This window comes from Hylaeus volcanicus, unplaced genomic scaffold (assembly GCF_026283585.1).
Source record: "Hylaeus volcanicus isolate JK05 unplaced genomic scaffold, UHH_iyHylVolc1.0_haploid 12237, whole genome shotgun sequence".
NCBI classification, from domain to species: domain Eukaryota; kingdom Metazoa; phylum Arthropoda; class Insecta; order Hymenoptera; family Colletidae; genus Hylaeus; species Hylaeus volcanicus.
In genome coordinates this window covers 1,573,395-1,590,598 of record NW_026533172.1, presented here as the reverse complement: position 1 = coordinate 1,590,598, position 17,204 = coordinate 1,573,395, and the positions used below count along the sequence as shown (strand labels likewise).

Sequence of the window (17,204 nt, the reverse complement as noted above, 5' to 3'; positions counted from 1 at the left end):
GAAAAGCGTCAACAGATCACAGTACAGGTCGTGACAGAAATAACGACCCTGATACTTCAACAAAAGCGCCAACAGGTCGCAGTTCAAGTGGTGACGGAAATAACGACCGTGCAACCGCAACAAATGAGACATCAAATATGACTTTAAGTAAAAAGGAAGATGTCGAACGTGGGAAGCTTCCATCAACTCATCTGCCTGGCACAAATGAAGGCAATAATTTAAATTCGAGTGGACGTTACGCGGACGGAGATGTTGAGAGTAAGTTTTTTTGTAATATAACTAGCGAATGTTTTTTTTTAAATATTTGACAACTTCAAATATAACATATTTTAGACACTATGTCTACTGGAAAAGAAAAGAGGATTAAGAAAATTGCGCATATAATAATTTATAGTGCCTCTATAATGCTAGGAGTCGCCCTAATTACTGGTTTATTGTTTGCTTATTTTTCTTCAAATAAGCCGGGCAATGTAGTCCTAGTAGATGGAGAATTTCAGGATTTAGAGAATTCTTTTATGCAACTACAAGAACCAGGTTTCAGACCCACACTAGTTTCCGACGACAAATAAGGGGCGAAGTTCACAAGTGTATTTCGAAATATTTGCTGAAAAAAAACCGTTGCAGAGAGAATTTTTTTTTTGTTACGATAACAATAAAGTAGTAATTTGTTTTATGGTTTGTAATTTTCTATTCAGTAATATTTATAGTTTTTTATTTTAAAGTACATGAGATATGTTTTAAAAATATACGTACGTAATTTAGACAATTTAAATAATACATGTTTTCAAAGTAAAAAATTTACAAATTAAAATTCTACTTTGGATTCTAAATTTGGAGTCATTTTTTAAACGTAAGCGCTGTTTTGTTGATGCGCTAACTAAATATCGTAATCTTTTAAATGACATGTAAAAAAACCATTGTTTAATTGTTCATTGACTTGTATTATGCAGAAGAAAACCAAAATATTTTAAAAAAGTTTTTTTTATATTGAATAAACCAAATGTCATTTATGTAAAAGATAAATTATGTAACAAACGTTTTGTCGCTTATAAATGTCCCGCTTTTCTGTTCACATGAGAAGAGTGTCGAAAAGCAGGTACGTTTTCTTGGAACATTCAAGGAGAGAGGCATTGTAGATTACGTTAAATTTTTCTTGTTGTTTGTTTTCACTAGTCATCTGTAAAAAATGCAGATCTTTGTTAAAACTTTGACAGGAAAAACTATTACTTTGGATGTTGAGGCAAATGATGTCATTTCTACTGTTAAGAGTAAACTTCAAGATAAAGAAGGCATTCCTCCGGATCAGCAACGTTTAATATACGCAGGAAAACAACTTGAAGACAATAGAACATTAGTGGATTATAATATTCAAAAAGATTCAACGCTTCATTTGGTTCTTCGTTTACGTGGCGGTGCTATTGAACCTTCCTTAATGCTGCTTGCTCGAAAGTATAATTGCGAAAAGATGATTTGCCGGAAGTGCTACGCTCGTCTTCCTCCTAAAGCAAAAAATTGTCGCAAAAAGAAATGCGGCCATTGTAGTGATCTTCGTCCAAAAAAACAACTAAAAGATTAGACAATCCTTTTTCGCAAATAATTTTAATGATGCATTTTTGTGTTAAATTAAATGAAAAATACTGTTTTTTTTTAGTATAAAAAAAAAAAAGATTTATTACAACATGTCTTGCGCTCAAAATAAAGAATATTCTTCAAGACGACAGTAACATAGTAAAATACAAAGGTTGTCGCATGTTTCGGGTATTATCTCTTTTTCTTGTAGGAACATATCAAAAGCTTTTAATATGAAATAAAACGATTTTAGTTGATAGTAAAAGATAAAATTAGTAAATATTTGTTTGAGGAATATATTGAACTTTGCTGAAAAAAAGAATTTCTGTTTTTTAATTTAACAAAGGAAATTTTAAATGAGAATAGACATGGTGCAAATGCAGAAAAGGCAACACAATAGTGGAATTTTCGGTGTTACAAATATCACTTATTGTTTTGTTGTTTTTTCTGTTCTTCTTACTGCACTTATCAATTATGGTAGTATGAAGGTTTCCCACAATTTTTTTCTTACAATAATATTCTGTATTTTCCTTTGAAATTGCTGTTAATTGTTCACTAATGGGTTCCTGTAGTAAATTAATAAGGTACAGGGGTGATTGGATGTAAAAACTACAAAAAACAAGACGATTATTTAAGTAAAATTGTAAGAATTATTTCAAATAACTTATGTAATGCTGCTTTCCATGCTGCTTCAACTATAGTCATAGCTTCAACTAATTTATCTTCATTTTCTTGAGTGGAATAAAGTTTAAGTGTTCTCAAGCCATTACAACTTAAACATGTTAACATTCCATCCTACAAGAATAATGTAAATTGATTGAAAACAATGAAAAATGCAATTTAAAAAATCGACGTACATTCCATTTTTTATATTTTTGAGTTTTTTGTCGTGTGTATAATACACGAAATTGTTCCATATGTTTGCCCGTATTCTTTCTGACACAAAATGAAAAATAAAATTCGGCAAATAAAAATGTATGTAAAGGTCGGATATAATAAACAATTATGCAACAAAAATTTATTAAGTATAAAAAAATATGTGTCGGGTGCGCAAATAAAAAGAAATAAAAAAAAGTTATACACTTATCTTAATTATTATCGTGTTAGAATAACTCTTTCTGTTATAAAAGAAAATGAGTTTTCTCATTTTGTTTTTTATACTTATTCAAAAGTTCTTGAAACGTTTTTGAAAATTTTTTAGTCCAAGAAATTGAGGTAAACGAATATTATTGTAGAAAAGTCTTTTTTTTTTTTTAGCAAAAAAACTTCAAAAAAAAAATTACGTTAAATGAATATGAAAATAACCTAAAAGAAATTGATTAAAAGAAAATGCTTAAATAGTTTTAGAAATAGATTACAAATCATATTGTTAGGTTTTTTTGTTGAGAATATAACGTACACGTTGGAGGATTCCTGGCATCCGCCGTGACACAATTAGGTAAGTTGAGATTTGTAAGAACACCGCGTATAATACCACAAAAAAATGGCAAGGATGCTTTAGAAGAATAACAAAAGAGTTGATATTGAGCTGTAGGTGGTTGAATACCATAGCGAAGGGGTGGCAAATTTTTGTCCATAATCATGAATTCTGCCTAAGAGAGTAATGTTAGGTGTCGTTGAAACAGAAAATAGATTACTTTACGATTCGTTTGAAGTCTATCCGCCTGTTTGAAAAAAAGAAAATCCCACAAGTTCTTACACACAAATTTAAGACAATCTTCGGGTTTACAAATGCGTTGCTTTTGTATACTTAGTCTAATAAAAATGAAAATGTGATCAATGGATGAAAATACATGTTAAAAAAAATGTACGCTTCACTTTAAAAAGAATGTATACCTTTCATGTATTTTAACCCCAATAGTGAAACCGAACTTTTCAAAAAACAAACGACATTGATTAGCAACTAATTTTTTATCTATATTAATAGATTGAGACAATGCTTGATATGTGTACTTTATAATTTCATGTAAAAGAAAATAATAAAATGTTTCAGATAGTTTTCTTCTACTATCTTCGTTTTTTTTAACAGCAAGAAAAGAATCATTTGTTGTTTTTGGAGACTCAATAGGTGTTTGCATTTTCTAGTCACACACTGTTAAAATAAACTTTTATTTGTAATTAATGGGACTTACGATTAAAACAAAAAAAACATGTTTTTCGCATACCCTATACGAAATTGTATATGAAAAGCTACTTTTCAAAGCGGAAGAAATGAATGAGAAGTCAAAAAGAATTCCAGCTAGAACACTTTGACATATTGATTAAACAGAATAAAAACAAAGAATATCATTCGTTTTAGTGTCTTCTATTTTTACCTAGATTCTTAACAAATCTGTTCTACAGTTTAATTACTTTTTCGAAAATTTTTTGATAATAAAGGAGAAACTGTATAAAACATTCCAGATTTCAGAAGAAAATAGCAAATTAGGATTTTTTTAAAAAATTTCTGTTAGAAGTTTCAAAAAGTTGCATGTATTCTTTATTTAAGAGCTGGTCATTGTATTAAGTCGAGAGCAATTTTTGTTATTCAGCTACGTATGATTTTTTACATATTTCCGTTCTTCTTGCTTTTTTTAAAATGTTCACATGGTTTAATACACGAACTACAAAAAATAAAATCAGTGATTCCCTTTACATATGACACCTACCTGTAATTGGATTATCAATAAAAAAAAGTCACTAAAACATAAATTATACTTTTTTTTATTTTTCAGAACGCACGTAGTGCGAAAATCGCGTTCATATGATATTGTCGTATTATATGTGAATGAATCTTCTTCCGTATGCAAAGAATGCAAGTAGGTTAATGCTTATAATGTGTAATTTCTATGGTAACATTTCCCATTAATTTAAAATGATCATGAATCTGTTAGAAACATTAAGAAAGTATTTAAATCTGTCGCAGAAGCCTACGATAATTACGGTAACAAGCATTCATTGTGTAGACATTTAATAAAATAAACATGCAAAGGTACTATGAAAACTAACGCACCAGGAGTCAACGTCTATTTTGGCAGTGTGGATATTGGAAAGGAACCCGGCATAGCGAAATTGGTAAAAATTACAAATTTTTTATTTTCCTTTTCAATAGTCTAATCAATTTGTGGTTGTTGATGATCAGCATAATATAAAAAAAAATTACGATATTTTTTATTTTTCAAAAGACTTTGACATGGATCGCTCACTTACACCACATATGAGCGATTCAATTGTTGTTAAGAATACTATGATGTTTTCGAAATATAAAATTACCAAAAATCTAAGCACATTTCTCTTGTCTTGGATAAATCGGCATAGTAGCTATAGGATTGTTTATAAAAATAAAACGGTAGACGTTCTCATTACCTTTTTCTTTCTCTGTCTTTTCTTGTAAGTAGAATATTTTCATTTTATTAAAACTCTAGAAAAACGCATAAAATTGTTCTTTCCAATACTATTTCATTTCCTTTTGTGAATGAGCGTCAAATGTTGTAGAGTTAAGAAACTGCGGCTATTAGCGACTTTGATAATGTTGTTTATTATTTAAACATAATAGACCTGTTACATTTCGTTTTTTTATTACATAGTTTTTCGTGTTCAATTTTTTTTTTGAAAATTTTAGTTTTAAAAATCGTTTCTTTTCTTAATCTTAGGTGCGTTTTAATTGCCTTTACATTGTTTATAATCGTTTTAAGAAGATATCCTTTCATTATGGCGCTTGGTGCTTTGGTAAGGCAATTGTGCCTAAGAAATTTATCACTTTTATTTTATATTCTATTACTATGAATGAAAGGGAATTCAAATATTGGCCTGTGGATGCATTTGTTTTTGTTTAATAAGAAAATCACAGCTAATAGGACATACTACAGAACATAAGCTAAAGCTTTTCCACTCAGAGGTACGCACCTTTTCCCCTTTCACAGCACAAAATGTCTCCCTTTTGTTTGTCAAAGCAAAGAAATCAATATGTATTAGAAGGTCTTTCAATGAGTTCACTTGGTATGGCACCAAAATGTTACGAAATCAATGAATTCTCTAATTTTTTTCCATTTTTCTATTCATTTTGTTAGAGGTTTTAAGCACTATGAGTCTTTACGTTGCTTGTCGTGTATTAAATACGTCAAGACGTCAAAGGTAATGAAATACAATAATTAAACAATGTCGTGACAATTATTTTTTATAGTAAAGCTTATCTGTCATTTCTTTTGATTATCCTGGGGTATTCGTGTTATTACGGGGTAACTTGTTAAAATTAAAATTTTTAAATCAAACTTCCTTAACATTTATTTAGATTTTCATGTTATATAATGAAAAACATTATAATTTGAGTCCTACATTTTTTCCTCCTATTGGTAAGCATTGAATTATTTTTGAAAACAATTTCAAAAGTCTTTTTTGTGTAGATTATGTGAGAGGTTCTTTACTAAGAGACCGTGGTAATATGTTTTAACAATTTCGTTTTTTACAAAACCCTTTAAAAAAAAGAAATATTAAATTGTTATTATTTTAACTGGACAAAATAAGAATAATAATGTAACTTATTGTTAAAAAAAATTTGATGCCGTATTTAAAAGTATTTTTTTTTTTGAAATTTGTTATCACGCTGTTGAAAAGATGATATTAAAATAATTCATAGACATTTTTTTTTTAATGGACGGATAATTAAGAGAAGAGAGTGTCCCATTTGCTGTCACAGCTTTGAAAAATAATAAACTGCAGTTACTGTGGTGTAGGACGAAATTTGCTGAAAAATGACAGGAGTTTTGTCATAGGTTACCATTTGTTAAGTTTCATAAATCATTCTGTCTACAGCTCGTGACGTTGACATTTTTTTTATAAAACTTTTGAAACAGCGTCAAAATTGTGCTTTCTTTAAATCACATTTAGAAGAAAAGGTTACGTCAAAACTTGATTCGTGTAGGTTTTAGTTGTTCTAGTTTTCTTTAATTGAATACACCTTTCAAAGATCTTGTTGTAGTGTATCGCTTTTCATAAATACGCAACAAAAAAATGTTTAACAAGCTTTTCGTTTTAAGAAACGATGTTTTTTGCTTGTGTTTGTGTGTCTGTGTATACCCTACTTCAATGTACATTTGATTCTTTTCAAATCATTTTTCTTAAGTAATAAATTTGTTGTTTTTGCATTATCAGAACGGTTTTTGAAAATCATGAAGATTGAGAAGCCAAAATGCGAAGAACATGTTCTTTTTTTAGCTTCTCAATCCCACACCCAACGTGCTGTTGTTAAAGCTTTAAGTCAATGCGTCAACGCTAACGATTTACAAGAAGCTTTAGCTGGAATAACGTTTTGGCCTTGGGATCGGGTAATTTTTGGGGGGTTATGTCCACATAAATAAACAAATGATCTACTCATTAGTATTAACAACAATTTTTTTTTAGGGAGATTTATTGTGTTGGGCAACTGTTTTAAATTTATTTGATGATTATTTAATAACATATATTGTTGATCGTCAGCTTTGTAGTTCTTCACGTGTCAATTCGTGTAAAGGTAAACGCAGTGATTTTATTTTTAAAGTAAAAAAGCTGTCTTGAGCAGAATTATTAAATCAGAGTGTCACTATAACTGGGACAATCAGTGACAATTTAATTATATTAATTCTTGACGTCACTTATTCAATTTTATTCAATTCCAGTAGCAGAGTAAAGATAGGCAGTTATGCTTACATATTAGTGTATTTTGTATCTTCGTTCAGTCTGTTTATAATTCGTCTGGACTTTTAGTTTCATTATTGGATTCATTTAATTTAGCTATTGTAATTGCGTCTCTTCGGTGTCTTTCCTTAGTTTACTCAGGGTCTCGAAAGTAAATGTTTTGTTTTGATTTTAAAATAACAAAATTTGTTTTATTTTCTAGTAAAAGGCGCCCAGTAGAAGTTCTTTCTTCAAACGACCTTCTTTTAAAGTTGCCTTTTTTTTGTGCAAACCCCTTAGCAGATCTAGAAAAACCTAATTGTGAAAAATCAATTTGTCATGATTTAAATAAAAATAGTAATGGTTTCCTAGCGAGTAATAAAGCATTATCAGGTGGTAGTTCCGAGGGTTTATCCAATGCTTCCAGGTATAATCATACCAGTACTTCTCCATCTTTAGTCGCCTTGTCATGTAATGAATTTTTGGTAAAATAAAAGAACAACGATAAAGAAAATTAATCAACAAAATTTTTTTTTTGTCAATATTTGCTAGACAAGCTTTCGTAATGAGACAGAGAAAGAAAATGATGAAACGACGTGTGATATGTCCTTTAATACAATAACTAATTGTGATAAGTTACCTGGAGAATTTTTACGCTTGTATTGTGGTCAATTTAGTTTTGATTCACATTTCCTTAGTCAACAGTTTTTATGTTTTGAAAATGTTAATAACAAAGCAACGTGGAAAGTGCCTAAAATTGGATATGCGGAATTAATGGAAAATTTGTCTCCAGCGGATATAGCGTGTATGAGTTCAACTGAATTCATAAAACGCCAGTTTAATGTTTACCATCGACTTGTCGAAAAATACTTTAGTTCTCATATTTTAGAAGAACATCAAACAGATGAGTGTCTAGAAGCTATAGAAGCACACCTTCAGGTAAACTTAACTAGTCAACATGCTCATGGTAAAAAGAATTTTTTTAGGAAATAAGACAGAAAATACGCCATCTATGGTGGTCATCTACTCAAGCAGGAAGACGTCAATTGGTAGATGTTCGATTAGTTGCGGTAATAAGCAAGTTTGTTTAGTAAACAAAGTTTATTTATAGTCGCTTCAGTCTAATATGGTTTATTAAAGAATTTTTGATATATATCTCTATATATCTATCCACATATTTTTTTTAGTTTAACGTCATTATAGCGGTGAATCCTCAATTTTTTTTAAATTACCTTGGAACCTGCTCAACACTTTTGGCAGATCTGACTTTTCTTTTAAGACATCATTGTTTAGTTAAAGCGGATACATTGGTAGTTATAGTGGAAACATGAAGTTTATTATGATTAGTGTTATGTTCGTACAGTGTTATGTCATTGATTTATGGACAGCAATTATTCAAGATGATCTTCAGCGAAGAACGGCAACTTTCTTACTAGGTTTATCCTCGCCTCATGGTCTTTTTCCAACATTAGTTCTTAAATTTTTAAAAGCATTTATTAAAAAAGGAGAAACAATACCACTCTGTTTGACTGAGGATAAGTCTAATGAAACATTTCAAAAGGCGTCTAATTATGTTTTATCAAACAATGGGTAGGAGTATTATAGTTTGTGTTTACGTTGTATAGTATATCAGAAAGTATAATTTGTAAATGATGGTTTTGTAGTCGAAGTCAATTAACAACTGGAGGTGTTATTGAAAAAGGAAGCTGTGATAATTTACATTCTACGCCAACTCGTTCTTCCGCTGATTGTGTAATCGATTCTCAGAATGACGGTAGTCTGTGGTTGCGTGCTCGTGGTCAACTTTTAGTTAACACGAGTATTGAATTTTTTCAAAAGTGGCCCTGTGACAGAAAAAAAGTTGTATTTAATTCTATGAACAAATCACATGAACTATTCTTAAACCTGGGTGAATCACAAAAAGAATTACTTGAATTGCACTGTAAAATATTGGAACGATTTATGGAATTGATCCTTTCAGTTAAAATATCGTCCATGTTTCCTATTACAGCAGTTTCCCATACGAGTAAGAGCTGTAACCAATTTTTTGGCTGATTGTAATTTTTTCTTCTTCTTGTTTTATTAGCTATTTTAGAATGTCTTTTACAATTTGTTCATGTTTTGGATGCATCTTTTCTTCCTGTCGTTATCCGAATATGTCGTATATTTGAAACCATGGTGGAAGTTGTTACTGCGGTCGATGGTGTCATGGATATTTTAGTATCTGCTAGTAATACATTTCAATCACGTCTACAATATGAAGTGGTTCAATTGGCTTCATTGCCAATGATTGACGCGGATGACACTCAAATGAGTGAGACGTCTTTGTCAGATTTTTATGCTCTTGCATCCAATGATTTTAAGCAAAAACGGTGTCATACAATAACGGCTGGTTCAGCTTTACAAAGGTTAAATAATTTAAAGTCAAATGAAGCTATTACAATTTTACAAATAGTTCAAGAAATCACACAGCGTCGCTCCTTAGTTTATTTTATTTTTCGGCAGTTAGATGCATATGTTCATGGAGCGAATGTCGATTTAACACGTCGCATTTTTGATTTATATTCAGGTCCTAGCTGTTTAGTCTCTCGTTTTATATTTCAATACCCTTATAATTTTGGATTAGCAGTCTATGGTGTGGCAGTGACACTTTTAGGTGATTATTTAGCAGAAGATCCTTCCATTCAGCCTACTCTTATAGAACGAGGAGTCATACCGGATTTTTTAAATTCTGTTACAAAAGATGTTTTACCGTCAGAAGATGCTTTACAAGCTGTTTCAATTTGTTTAACATCGATCTTACTACATCATTCAGGAGTAATGGAACTTCAAAAGCTTAACTATCAACCTCTTTCTATTATGATTAATGTTGTTATAAGCGAAGAAATTGTTGGTTTTGATCGTGTTGGTGAATTAATGACCATTATGGGGAATGGCTTGGGTGACGCAGCAAAAAATCAAGAAACTATTCAGGACCATATTATTCAAGCATTATTAAAAATGGTTCAATCCATTGCTAAGATCGCATGGGATCTTCCAAAGTGGGTGCCTGTTTCAACACACAAAGCTGAACGGTTAATGGAAGAATCAATGCGATCAACGTTTATAACCTTAAAAGATCTTTGTTTACCAGATATACCTTCCAATCGTTATTTATCTGATCGCCTGGCTAATATGGCTCGTTTTTTACAAGCAGTATTAAGTTCATCAAAATTGATTTTATTGTTTTTAAAAGAAAAAGGAGCTGATTACATATTACAAAGTGCAACCGCTCCATCGTTACCACCATTATTTTTAAAAGTTTTACCACATCATCCTTTGAATGGACTCATTCGTCTTCTTGCAACGAATGGTATAGATTCTACTCGACAATCCACTGACGAAAATCTGTTTCCTGTTTTTGTACACCGCTTTATTAAAAGACTTCCAAATTCGTCACAACTTGTTTCACTTTTACCAAACGTTTCTTTTCTATTAAAAAATCTATCCAAAGACCATGATTGTGTAACGCAAGATATTTTTGGTTCTCATCTAAACGATCTCACTTGTTTATTGAAATATTTGTCCGAATTGGATATGGCACTTTATTTATTAGTCGCCATAAATAAAGATGCATCTTCTTACACAATGACGCTATCTTCTGTGTGGAAAAGAGGACAGTATCTTCCATTTATGAAGCTAGCTTGTCATACATTGGTCCATTTATATAAAATATTTCCGCAATTAGTTCAATGTCTTTATAGTTGTGTTCAACATATATCCACGGAAACTCCTGTAATTTTGTCCACGCGTCATTCCGCTCATGAGCATCCAGTATGTGGTTTCAAACAGCGTAGAAACTATTTTAATAAAAAAAAATGGTGTGCTTTTTTATTTTAGAATGTTCGAGCCTCCCGAAAGTATTTACCTCCTGGAACGCAACCTTTACAAGCAACAAAATTTTTCTGGAGTTCTTTAGCAACATATGCCTACTCCGTTCGTAATCCTGTTTTCGGATCCACAAGTTTTAATGAAGATGTTTTTTTAAATCAAACAAATGTTACACCAACGTTACTTTTTGAAATCATTCGCAGTATATGTCACCAATGTCGGCTCGTTATGTCTCTTACGTCCCGGTTAATTAATAAAAGACCAACTGGTCGTATTCGGGTTTACCAGTCGTCTCACTTAAGACTCGAATGGCATGCGGCTGCTAGTTATTTGGCATTGACAGGTACAAAGTCACGTTTTTGCTAAATGAAGTAGTCTTTTTTATTTAGGATATGAGTTTTTGAAATGTATCCCTGACGTTCCATGGCCTATGAACGAAACAACGAGGGTGTTATCTATAGGGCCAACATTACAAAATCATTCAGCTTGTTTATCGGCTCATCGCATATCATTTCCTGACTTTAACCCTTACCAGAGAGCTAGGTAAAATTACATGTTTTTCAACATAATCTTTACTTTATTGAATGGATAATAATTTTGTTAGATACATTTCCGAAATAATGGATTTGTTCTTCCGGCTTCACGTTAACGAACGTGAAGAAGGATGTTTACTAACATTAACATTTGATACATTTTACAAAGGAGGAGGACTTTCGTTAGTTTTAAAAGGATTTCAATATTGTCTTGGTTTACTTATAGCTATGAGTATGAAATCGGTAAAGGATTCTTGTGGTAAAACAAACGAGGAAATGCTACATATTTTTAATAAAACTTTTCCTATTCAAAATCCTTTATTTCTTTCGTGGATCCATTGTATGATGAAGGAAATAGATCTTTTACCAAAAGACTCATTTAAAAGCACTTGTGACATTGCTTCAAAATGTCTTCATTGTTGTATTTCCTATTGTGAGAAAATCACATCTTGGAAAAGATTATTCAATTCGTTGATGACAGATTATTTACAAAAGTAATACCCATTGAAAACATGCAACGTTGTTTATATTAATTTTTTTTTAATAGAATTTCAAGTCGATCTAATCAGTCGAAACATAAAGAAAGCGCTACTGCAGAAATAAATGCTGCTTCAGTGGAAACTTTTGCTCAGGAAAATCAAATACAAAATCACAGATCTTATGAAATACCTGTTCTTAATAGCAATACAAGATCTATTGGTGTTGGAACCTCTTATGTCAAGCTAAATAATCTTTTTACTACTTGCAGTGGTTTATGTGGAAATGAAGAAACATTTGTTTTTGATGCCAGTGTTCTTTTAAGATCAATACAGGGTATGATTACCCGCCATATGATTGCATGGATGGAATTTCTATGTGTTACAAATGATTCGTATACGAAAGATCCTTCTTGTTATTTATTACATGAATCAATCATGTCACTTTTCTCAGCGAAAGCTATAAATTGTTTAATTAAAATATTTTATCATTTTATGGATGCTGAATCTCCTAATCGAAAAAAAAATGTTCCTTCATCAAAAGAATCTTCCACTCTTGCAACTCAAGAAAGAATAGAGCCAAACCATCAGGTTTCTAATGAAACCGAATCTTTTTTTTATGATACATTAGATCAGCTTGTTGAACGTCAATTGTCCTCTACCTCTTCTCGCTTGAATTTTGAACTTTCAAATACAGACAAATTAAGCGAAACTTTACTTGAAGAACCACGCGTGACAGATAACCAAGATAACGTGACAATGTCGCCGCTTGAAAAAGTAAATGCGTCAACTTCTACCGACTCTCTTTTAACATTAAGTGACATTTACATTTATATGAAGAATGCATCTCATGGTGTTGATTGGTCGCAAAAAGAAGTCACAGATTTATTAGATTATACAAAAAAAAATCTCGTTCCACTTCTTTTAGATATTGGAAAAAATGTTGTAAACCATTCAATTGTTATAACGGAAGTCTTAATGAAATTAGTTTCTTTACCTTTATCTTTACATTCTTCATCTAATACAACGGAAGGTGATGCATTATGTGTTGATTCAAACTCTTTTCAAAAACATTTGTCCACCCTTAAACAATCTCAAATCAATGGATATTTTATAACATATTGCCTTTTGGATCGACTAAACAATGTTTATGAGATTATCGCTTCTTTAGATGAGAAAGCTCAATTCTATTTTTTTGAAAAAGCGTACATTGCTTCTTCAATAAATAAAGAAGGTATGTTTAAGGTAAAATTTTCCAAGTTAAATATGAATGTGTTTGTAAAGAAAATGAAACGTCCACAACTTCTGTTAGCCACACGACTCCTGTAAGTTAAAATTTATGTTTGTGCTGTTTGTTTAATGTATACTAGTTCACACACTCATTCATTCTGCCATAACCTTTTTCGCAGAATATCAAGTATTTTCATGATGAAAAGGAATTTTCAGTTGAATTGCATGAGGAACTGTCCATGATTCATCAAGTAGTGAATGAAAAGTGGGATGACGTTTTATACACCGGAATGAAACGACTTCATAAGTCTTTGTATAATGACATGTACATCCTTGTCAATCTTCTTCATAGATCGGCTATCGTTCGACAAGCTTTTGCTGCTAAAGAACATATAGCTGCGATCTTTTTTTTAAAATTTTTAAAGCCAATGATCCGTTACCGTAAAAAGCTTTATGCAACAAACTTTAACAGGTTTATGGATTCTTCTAGTTTTTATGCAAAAGTAACACAGTTTGGAGCAGATGTTTCGGAAGGCTCCCCTTGGTTGCATGTACCCGTTCCAAAATGGTGTTTGAAGGCTTGTAAACCATATTTACAAACCAATAGTCTAGCGGAAAAAGCAGTTGAGAGTCAATTAGCGTCTCGTTTCAAAGACAATCCATATTCCGTTCAATGTCAAAAGGAACTTCCAAGTGCCATTTATGAAAAAACAGCGGATTTTCCAAAAGGATCCGAACCACCTGATTGGTTTAATTGCTGTTTTTTAGGCATAGAAATGACTTTAGTTTTGTACGAGTTGAGTCCGAGTGACTCATTTGCCAAGAAGGATTTGCATGATGCGAATAACATAGTCAAATTAATTTCTATAAGAACCCAGCATGAACTCATTGATTACTGTCTAGATGTTATTTATTTTTTTCCTAGTTTGAAAGGATCTCTTGCCACCGTACGTTTGCATTCATTTTTAAACGCTCGTTTAACTAATTTGTTCATGTTTACAAATATTTTACAGGTCTTGTTCAATTTGTTACTGCATTTAACATCTCGAATAATCAACGCAACGCATTTTCTTGACTATAAACCGTTTGAAAATATTACTTTACCCGGTGGAGGGTTAAGTGTGTTATTACAACTTCCTAGGACTGCGCATTTCACTGGGATTCTACGTTTGACATCTATTATTCTATTCAATTTATGCGAAAACCCTCTTACTTTTAAAACACGTTTTAAACATGAACTGGCGCAATATTTTTTAACACAGGTACTGTAGTGAAAATTGCTTATGAATATTTTTAGTTTTGGGGCTCAGGGTCAAAACAAAAAATTTCATACATCTTCTGTCAATAGTACAGTTTCTGGAACCTCTCCCTCTTCCAATGCATTATCAGTAACGTCTTTTCATGAAAACAACAGTTCTCAAAAGAAGAATGACGATCCAAAACCTGCTCAAAAAGGTTTTGTAGAAGAACGTGTAGTTCCTTTACATATGTTGCTTGTAAACCTATATATTTATTTACGACGAGATTTCGATATGTTTAAAAGTGTTATTATGGAAAATTGTATTTTGTATAATGAATGTAAAACAATCAGTGAACAAGGAAGCAGTCAATTTCAAAATCAAAACAAGGTGCCTTTAAAAGATACTGTTGATTATCAACAGGTCAAAATGAATACTAATGATACCGTTTCCTCAAATGTGTTAAATATAAATTTTGATAACTCACATTCAATTTATGTGACTTACAAACCTGAGTCATCCAACCCTCATGATACAGATCTCACGCAACATATCCACCAAAGAGGTACACAAGTTATTACCACGCTTTTAAATTATTTAGATCTTTATACAATTATTCAAGTAAGTTAGTAGATAGAATTTTAAAAACGTATGTTAGTACTAAAGATATTATCTTAATGAAAACAATACATTATAACAAATAGAGTCACTCCTTTTAAATGCTGGATTTTTCGGAAAAAATTCTATATTTTTATTTTTGCTGGTATTGCGTTAGGCACATTCACGAGTCACACCTTCCTTTTCGGATATATTAGATGAAGGATCACATGAAACAAAATGTTTTTCTGGAAAGAGCATCCAAAATATTTCAATGTATCCTTTTTCTTTTTTGCCAGATTCTTTGTTATTTTTCTTAGATGAACTTTTAGCCACTACACCGCAGTATGCTTTTTTTTTTCTTGAAAAGGGTTCTAATTTAAAAAAATTGATGCATGAAGACAAGACTTCAGGGTTTCTGTGGCCCGATGAAACTATTGAATTAAATAGATTTTCCAATAAGCCTTGGAAATTTTTAGATTGTGAGAACCGACCATCCGATTGGTCGTTAATGACATGGCTTCTTCGAAATATGTTACCGAAATTAATTACTTTAGCATGTCCCGGATGTTGTTCGGGTACTGAATGGAAGGAAGGGGAAACAAATGTTACGTTAATTTGGGGAAACGCAAATGATATTGCCGATTTAAACGCTATGGCTTCGTGTACATTAAAAGAAGGGTCACATCCACCGGTCTACACATTATTACATTTTTGTACAAGGGTGTTGCGACGTCTTTTCTCATTACATTCAGGTATTTCATATATTCATAAATTAATTAATTTTGTATACGGATATTTTAGAAATAGCTCAACAAAGTCTTTTGGAACTAGTAAAGGCATTTTATGAATTGGAAAATTGTTATGGTGTATCATTTGACGACAAAAAAAATTTCGGCTTTCAATTTTCAATTTTTTCACACGTCTTCCATCCAGCGTATCAAGCAAGTTCTCCTAAAAAGCTTCCTCGGTGTTTACTCTCTTTAGGAATCTGTAGTATATCTTCAACACTTCTTCTACTTTTTCAGTTATGTGTTACTTCTCAGTCTGTAATGAGAGCTAATGAAATTTTTGAAAAGCATAACTTTTTTTCTGCGTTTTCTTTAAAAAATTTAAAAAACGCATGTGAGAACGTTAAGGGTATAGTCCCTGGTAATTGCTTGGCTACTCCTACCATTCAAGACATTTTAGCTCTTCGAAATTCTGTTATTCGTTACTTGTGCTGTATAGATTTATGCTCAAATGAAGCTCAACCTTTATGCTGGTCTTTAGTTCGCCTGCTAGAATGTTTAACGCGTGATCCTGTATTTCTTCTCGTTTTACTTGGCGTTAAAGCGTCATCTCTTTTTTCCACTAGATCTTTACAAGAAAACTCTAATGAAATAACGTCTCAATTGCTCTCTGATACAATAAATGAAAAACCATGTTCTTTGGCTTCTTCTAAGCCTTTAATAGGAAATTTAAAAAAAAACTCTTTGAATCGTGCAGATGATTCTTCCTTCTCTTTACAGCATCCGCCGTATTTGAATGCTATCACACATCCTATACAAAGTAGAACACATGGTGATGTTTTGGAACATATTCATACAGATTTATGTGATGGAGAATTTCCCATTAATATACAGAACTGTCCAGTTACTTTGACAGAAGAAGAAGCTTCAAGTCGTCAATCAGATAACGAGGATTTAGACGAATCTGTAGACGATGAAGACAATTCATCGGATTCGGATGAAGATATTATTATGGAGGATCAAGAGGAGGTAAATTGGGTTTGAGAGTTTTTATGTTAATACTATTTTGTCCAGGTGATACCCTTGTCATTACCTCATGAAGCAAATGAACAAGAAGAATCCGAAGCCCACTTTGGTTTGACTTTACCGCGTCGTGGAACTTCTGATTCCGATTCCGAAAATCCAGATTTCGACGAAGAAGAAGATGTTCCACGCATTCGTGGTGACGATGAAGAGGCTGAAATTATGTTATTAATGCCAGATAGACTCTCTCGAACTCAGATGATGAGAATCCACGGTGAAGAAGCTGAGACAACCATGCAATTACTT

General features: G+C 31.8%; 5 protein-coding genes across 10 annotated transcripts; 3 read left to right on the top strand and 2 right to left on the bottom strand.

Annotated features, from left to right (window-relative positions):
- The first annotated feature begins 981 nt into the window (after positions 1-981).
- Positions 982-1,703, top strand: LOC128884090 (uncharacterized). The gene has a single exon (XM_054137149.1). The coding sequence runs from the start codon at positions 1,187-1,189 to the stop codon at positions 1,574-1,576; it is 390 nt and encodes a 129-aa protein (XP_053993124.1). The 5' UTR covers positions 982-1,186; the 3' UTR covers positions 1,577-1,703.
- A 151-nt stretch (positions 1,704-1,854) lies between these two features.
- LOC128884089 (uncharacterized) lies at positions 1,855-2,564 on the bottom strand. Its single transcript, XM_054137148.1, has 3 exons — positions 2,427-2,564; positions 2,234-2,364; positions 1,855-2,178 (listed from the first exon to the last, which is right to left on the bottom strand). Exons 1-3 carry the CDS (start codon positions 2,484-2,486, stop codon positions 1,902-1,904), a joined length of 468 nt encoding a protein of 155 aa, XP_053993123.1. The 5' UTR covers positions 2,487-2,564; the 3' UTR covers positions 1,855-1,901.
- A 73-nt stretch (positions 2,565-2,637) lies between these two features.
- On the bottom strand, positions 2,638-4,342 carry LOC128884088 (trafficking protein particle complex subunit 6B-like). 3 transcript variants are annotated; one of them, XR_008459231.1, is made up of 6 exons: positions 4,218-4,342; positions 3,702-4,172; positions 3,406-3,650; positions 3,207-3,324; positions 2,969-3,161; positions 2,638-2,874 (listed from the first exon to the last, which is right to left on the bottom strand). XR_008459231.1 is itself a non-coding variant. In XM_054137147.1 (5 exons), the coding sequence occupies exons 2-5, from the start codon at positions 3,645-3,647 to the stop codon at positions 2,849-2,851; spliced, it is 579 nt and encodes a 192-aa protein (XP_053993122.1). In that variant the 5' UTR covers positions 3,648-3,650; positions 3,702-3,846; the 3' UTR covers positions 2,638-2,848. The 3 variants fall into 3 exon arrangements, 1 of the variants encoding a protein (XP_053993122.1); XR_008459232.1 differs by lacking the exon at positions 4,218-4,342 and having other exon boundaries at positions 2,928-3,161; positions 3,702-3,846; XM_054137147.1 differs by lacking the exon at positions 4,218-4,342 and having other exon boundaries at positions 3,702-3,846.
- Positions 4,081-6,204, top strand: LOC128884087 (uncharacterized). Of its 4 annotated transcripts, none has more exons than XM_054137144.1 (12): positions 4,081-4,219; positions 4,284-4,367; positions 4,475-4,492; positions 4,541-4,623; positions 4,691-4,938; positions 5,202-5,277; positions 5,342-5,446; positions 5,502-5,547; positions 5,619-5,682; positions 5,732-5,786; positions 5,840-5,900; positions 5,952-6,204. In XM_054137144.1, the coding sequence occupies exons 2-12, from the start codon at positions 4,337-4,339 to the stop codon at positions 5,996-5,998; spliced, it is 834 nt and encodes a 277-aa protein (XP_053993119.1). In that variant the 5' UTR covers positions 4,081-4,219; positions 4,284-4,336; the 3' UTR covers positions 5,999-6,204. The 4 variants fall into 4 exon arrangements, 3 of the variants coding, with proteins under 3 accessions (XP_053993119.1, XP_053993118.1, XP_053993121.1); XM_054137143.1 differs by having other exon boundaries at positions 4,107-4,219; positions 4,443-4,492; XM_054137146.1 differs by lacking the exon at positions 4,475-4,492 and having other exon boundaries at positions 4,166-4,219; positions 4,515-4,623.
- Positions 6,205-6,289: 85 nt separating this feature from the next.
- On the top strand, positions 6,290-17,176 carry LOC128884479 (uncharacterized). Its single transcript, XM_054137911.1, has 24 exons — positions 6,290-6,465; positions 6,700-6,872; positions 6,949-7,057; positions 7,106-7,209; positions 7,263-7,372; positions 7,424-7,685; positions 7,753-8,139; positions 8,187-8,270; positions 8,388-8,510; positions 8,564-8,790; positions 8,865-9,226; positions 9,287-11,013; positions 11,080-11,413; positions 11,460-11,613; positions 11,675-12,097; positions 12,151-13,313; positions 13,364-13,404; positions 13,489-14,256; positions 14,323-14,571; positions 14,620-15,168; positions 15,323-15,899; positions 15,949-16,904; positions 16,950-17,097; positions 17,157-17,176. The coding sequence occupies exons 2-24, from the start codon at positions 6,717-6,719 to the stop codon at positions 17,174-17,176; spliced, it is 9,033 nt and encodes a 3,010-aa protein (XP_053993886.1). The 5' UTR covers positions 6,290-6,465; positions 6,700-6,716.
- The last annotated feature ends 28 nt before the right edge of the window (positions 17,177-17,204 follow it).

Bases quoted from the DNA above. Each gene is read 5' to 3' on its own strand.
- LOC128884090 (XM_054137149.1), top strand. From the start codon at position 1,187: ATGCAGATCTTTGTTAAAACTTTGACAGGAAAAACTATTACTTTGGAT.
- LOC128884089 (XM_054137148.1), bottom strand. From the start codon at position 2,486: ATGGAACAATTTCGTGTATTATACACACGACAAAAAACTCAAAAATAT. The intron at 2,365-2,426 runs GTACGTCGATTT...TTATTCTTGTAG, and splicing joins AAAAATATAAAAAATGGAAT to GATGGAATGTTAACATGTTT. The intron at 2,179-2,233 runs GTTATTTGAAAT...TGTTTTTTGTAG, and splicing joins TGGAAAGCAGCATTACATAA to TTTTTACATCCAATCACCCC.
- LOC128884088 (XM_054137147.1), bottom strand. From the start codon at position 3,647: ATGCAAACACCTATTGAGTCTCCAAAAACAACAAATGATTCTTTTCTT. The intron at 3,325-3,405 runs GTATACATTCTT...CATTTTTATTAG, and splicing joins GGGGTTAAAATACATGAAAG to ACTAAGTATACAAAAGCAAC. The intron at 2,875-2,968 runs GTACGTTATATT...AATTTCTTTTAG, and splicing joins TGCCAGGAATCCTCCAACGT to GTTATTTTCATATTCATTTA.
- LOC128884087 (XM_054137143.1), top strand. From the start codon at position 4,107: ATGATTTTTTACATATTTCCGTTCTTCTTGCTTTTTTTAAAATGTTCA. The intron at 4,368-4,442 runs GTAGGTTAATGC...TGAATCTGTTAG, and splicing joins TCCGTATGCAAAGAATGCAA to AAACATTAAGAAAGTATTTA. The intron at 5,901-5,951 runs GTAAGCATTGAA...TTTTTTGTGTAG, and splicing joins TACATTTTTTCCTCCTATTG to ATTATGTGAGAGGTTCTTTA.
- LOC128884479 (XM_054137911.1), top strand. From the start codon at position 6,717: ATGAAGATTGAGAAGCCAAAATGCGAAGAACATGTTCTTTTTTTAGCT. The intron at 7,210-7,262 runs GTAAAGATAGGC...ATCTTCGTTCAG, and splicing joins TATTCAATTCCAGTAGCAGA to TCTGTTTATAATTCGTCTGG. The intron at 11,014-11,079 runs GTATGTGGTTTC...TTTTTATTTTAG, and splicing joins ATTCCGCTCATGAGCATCCA to AATGTTCGAGCCTCCCGAAA.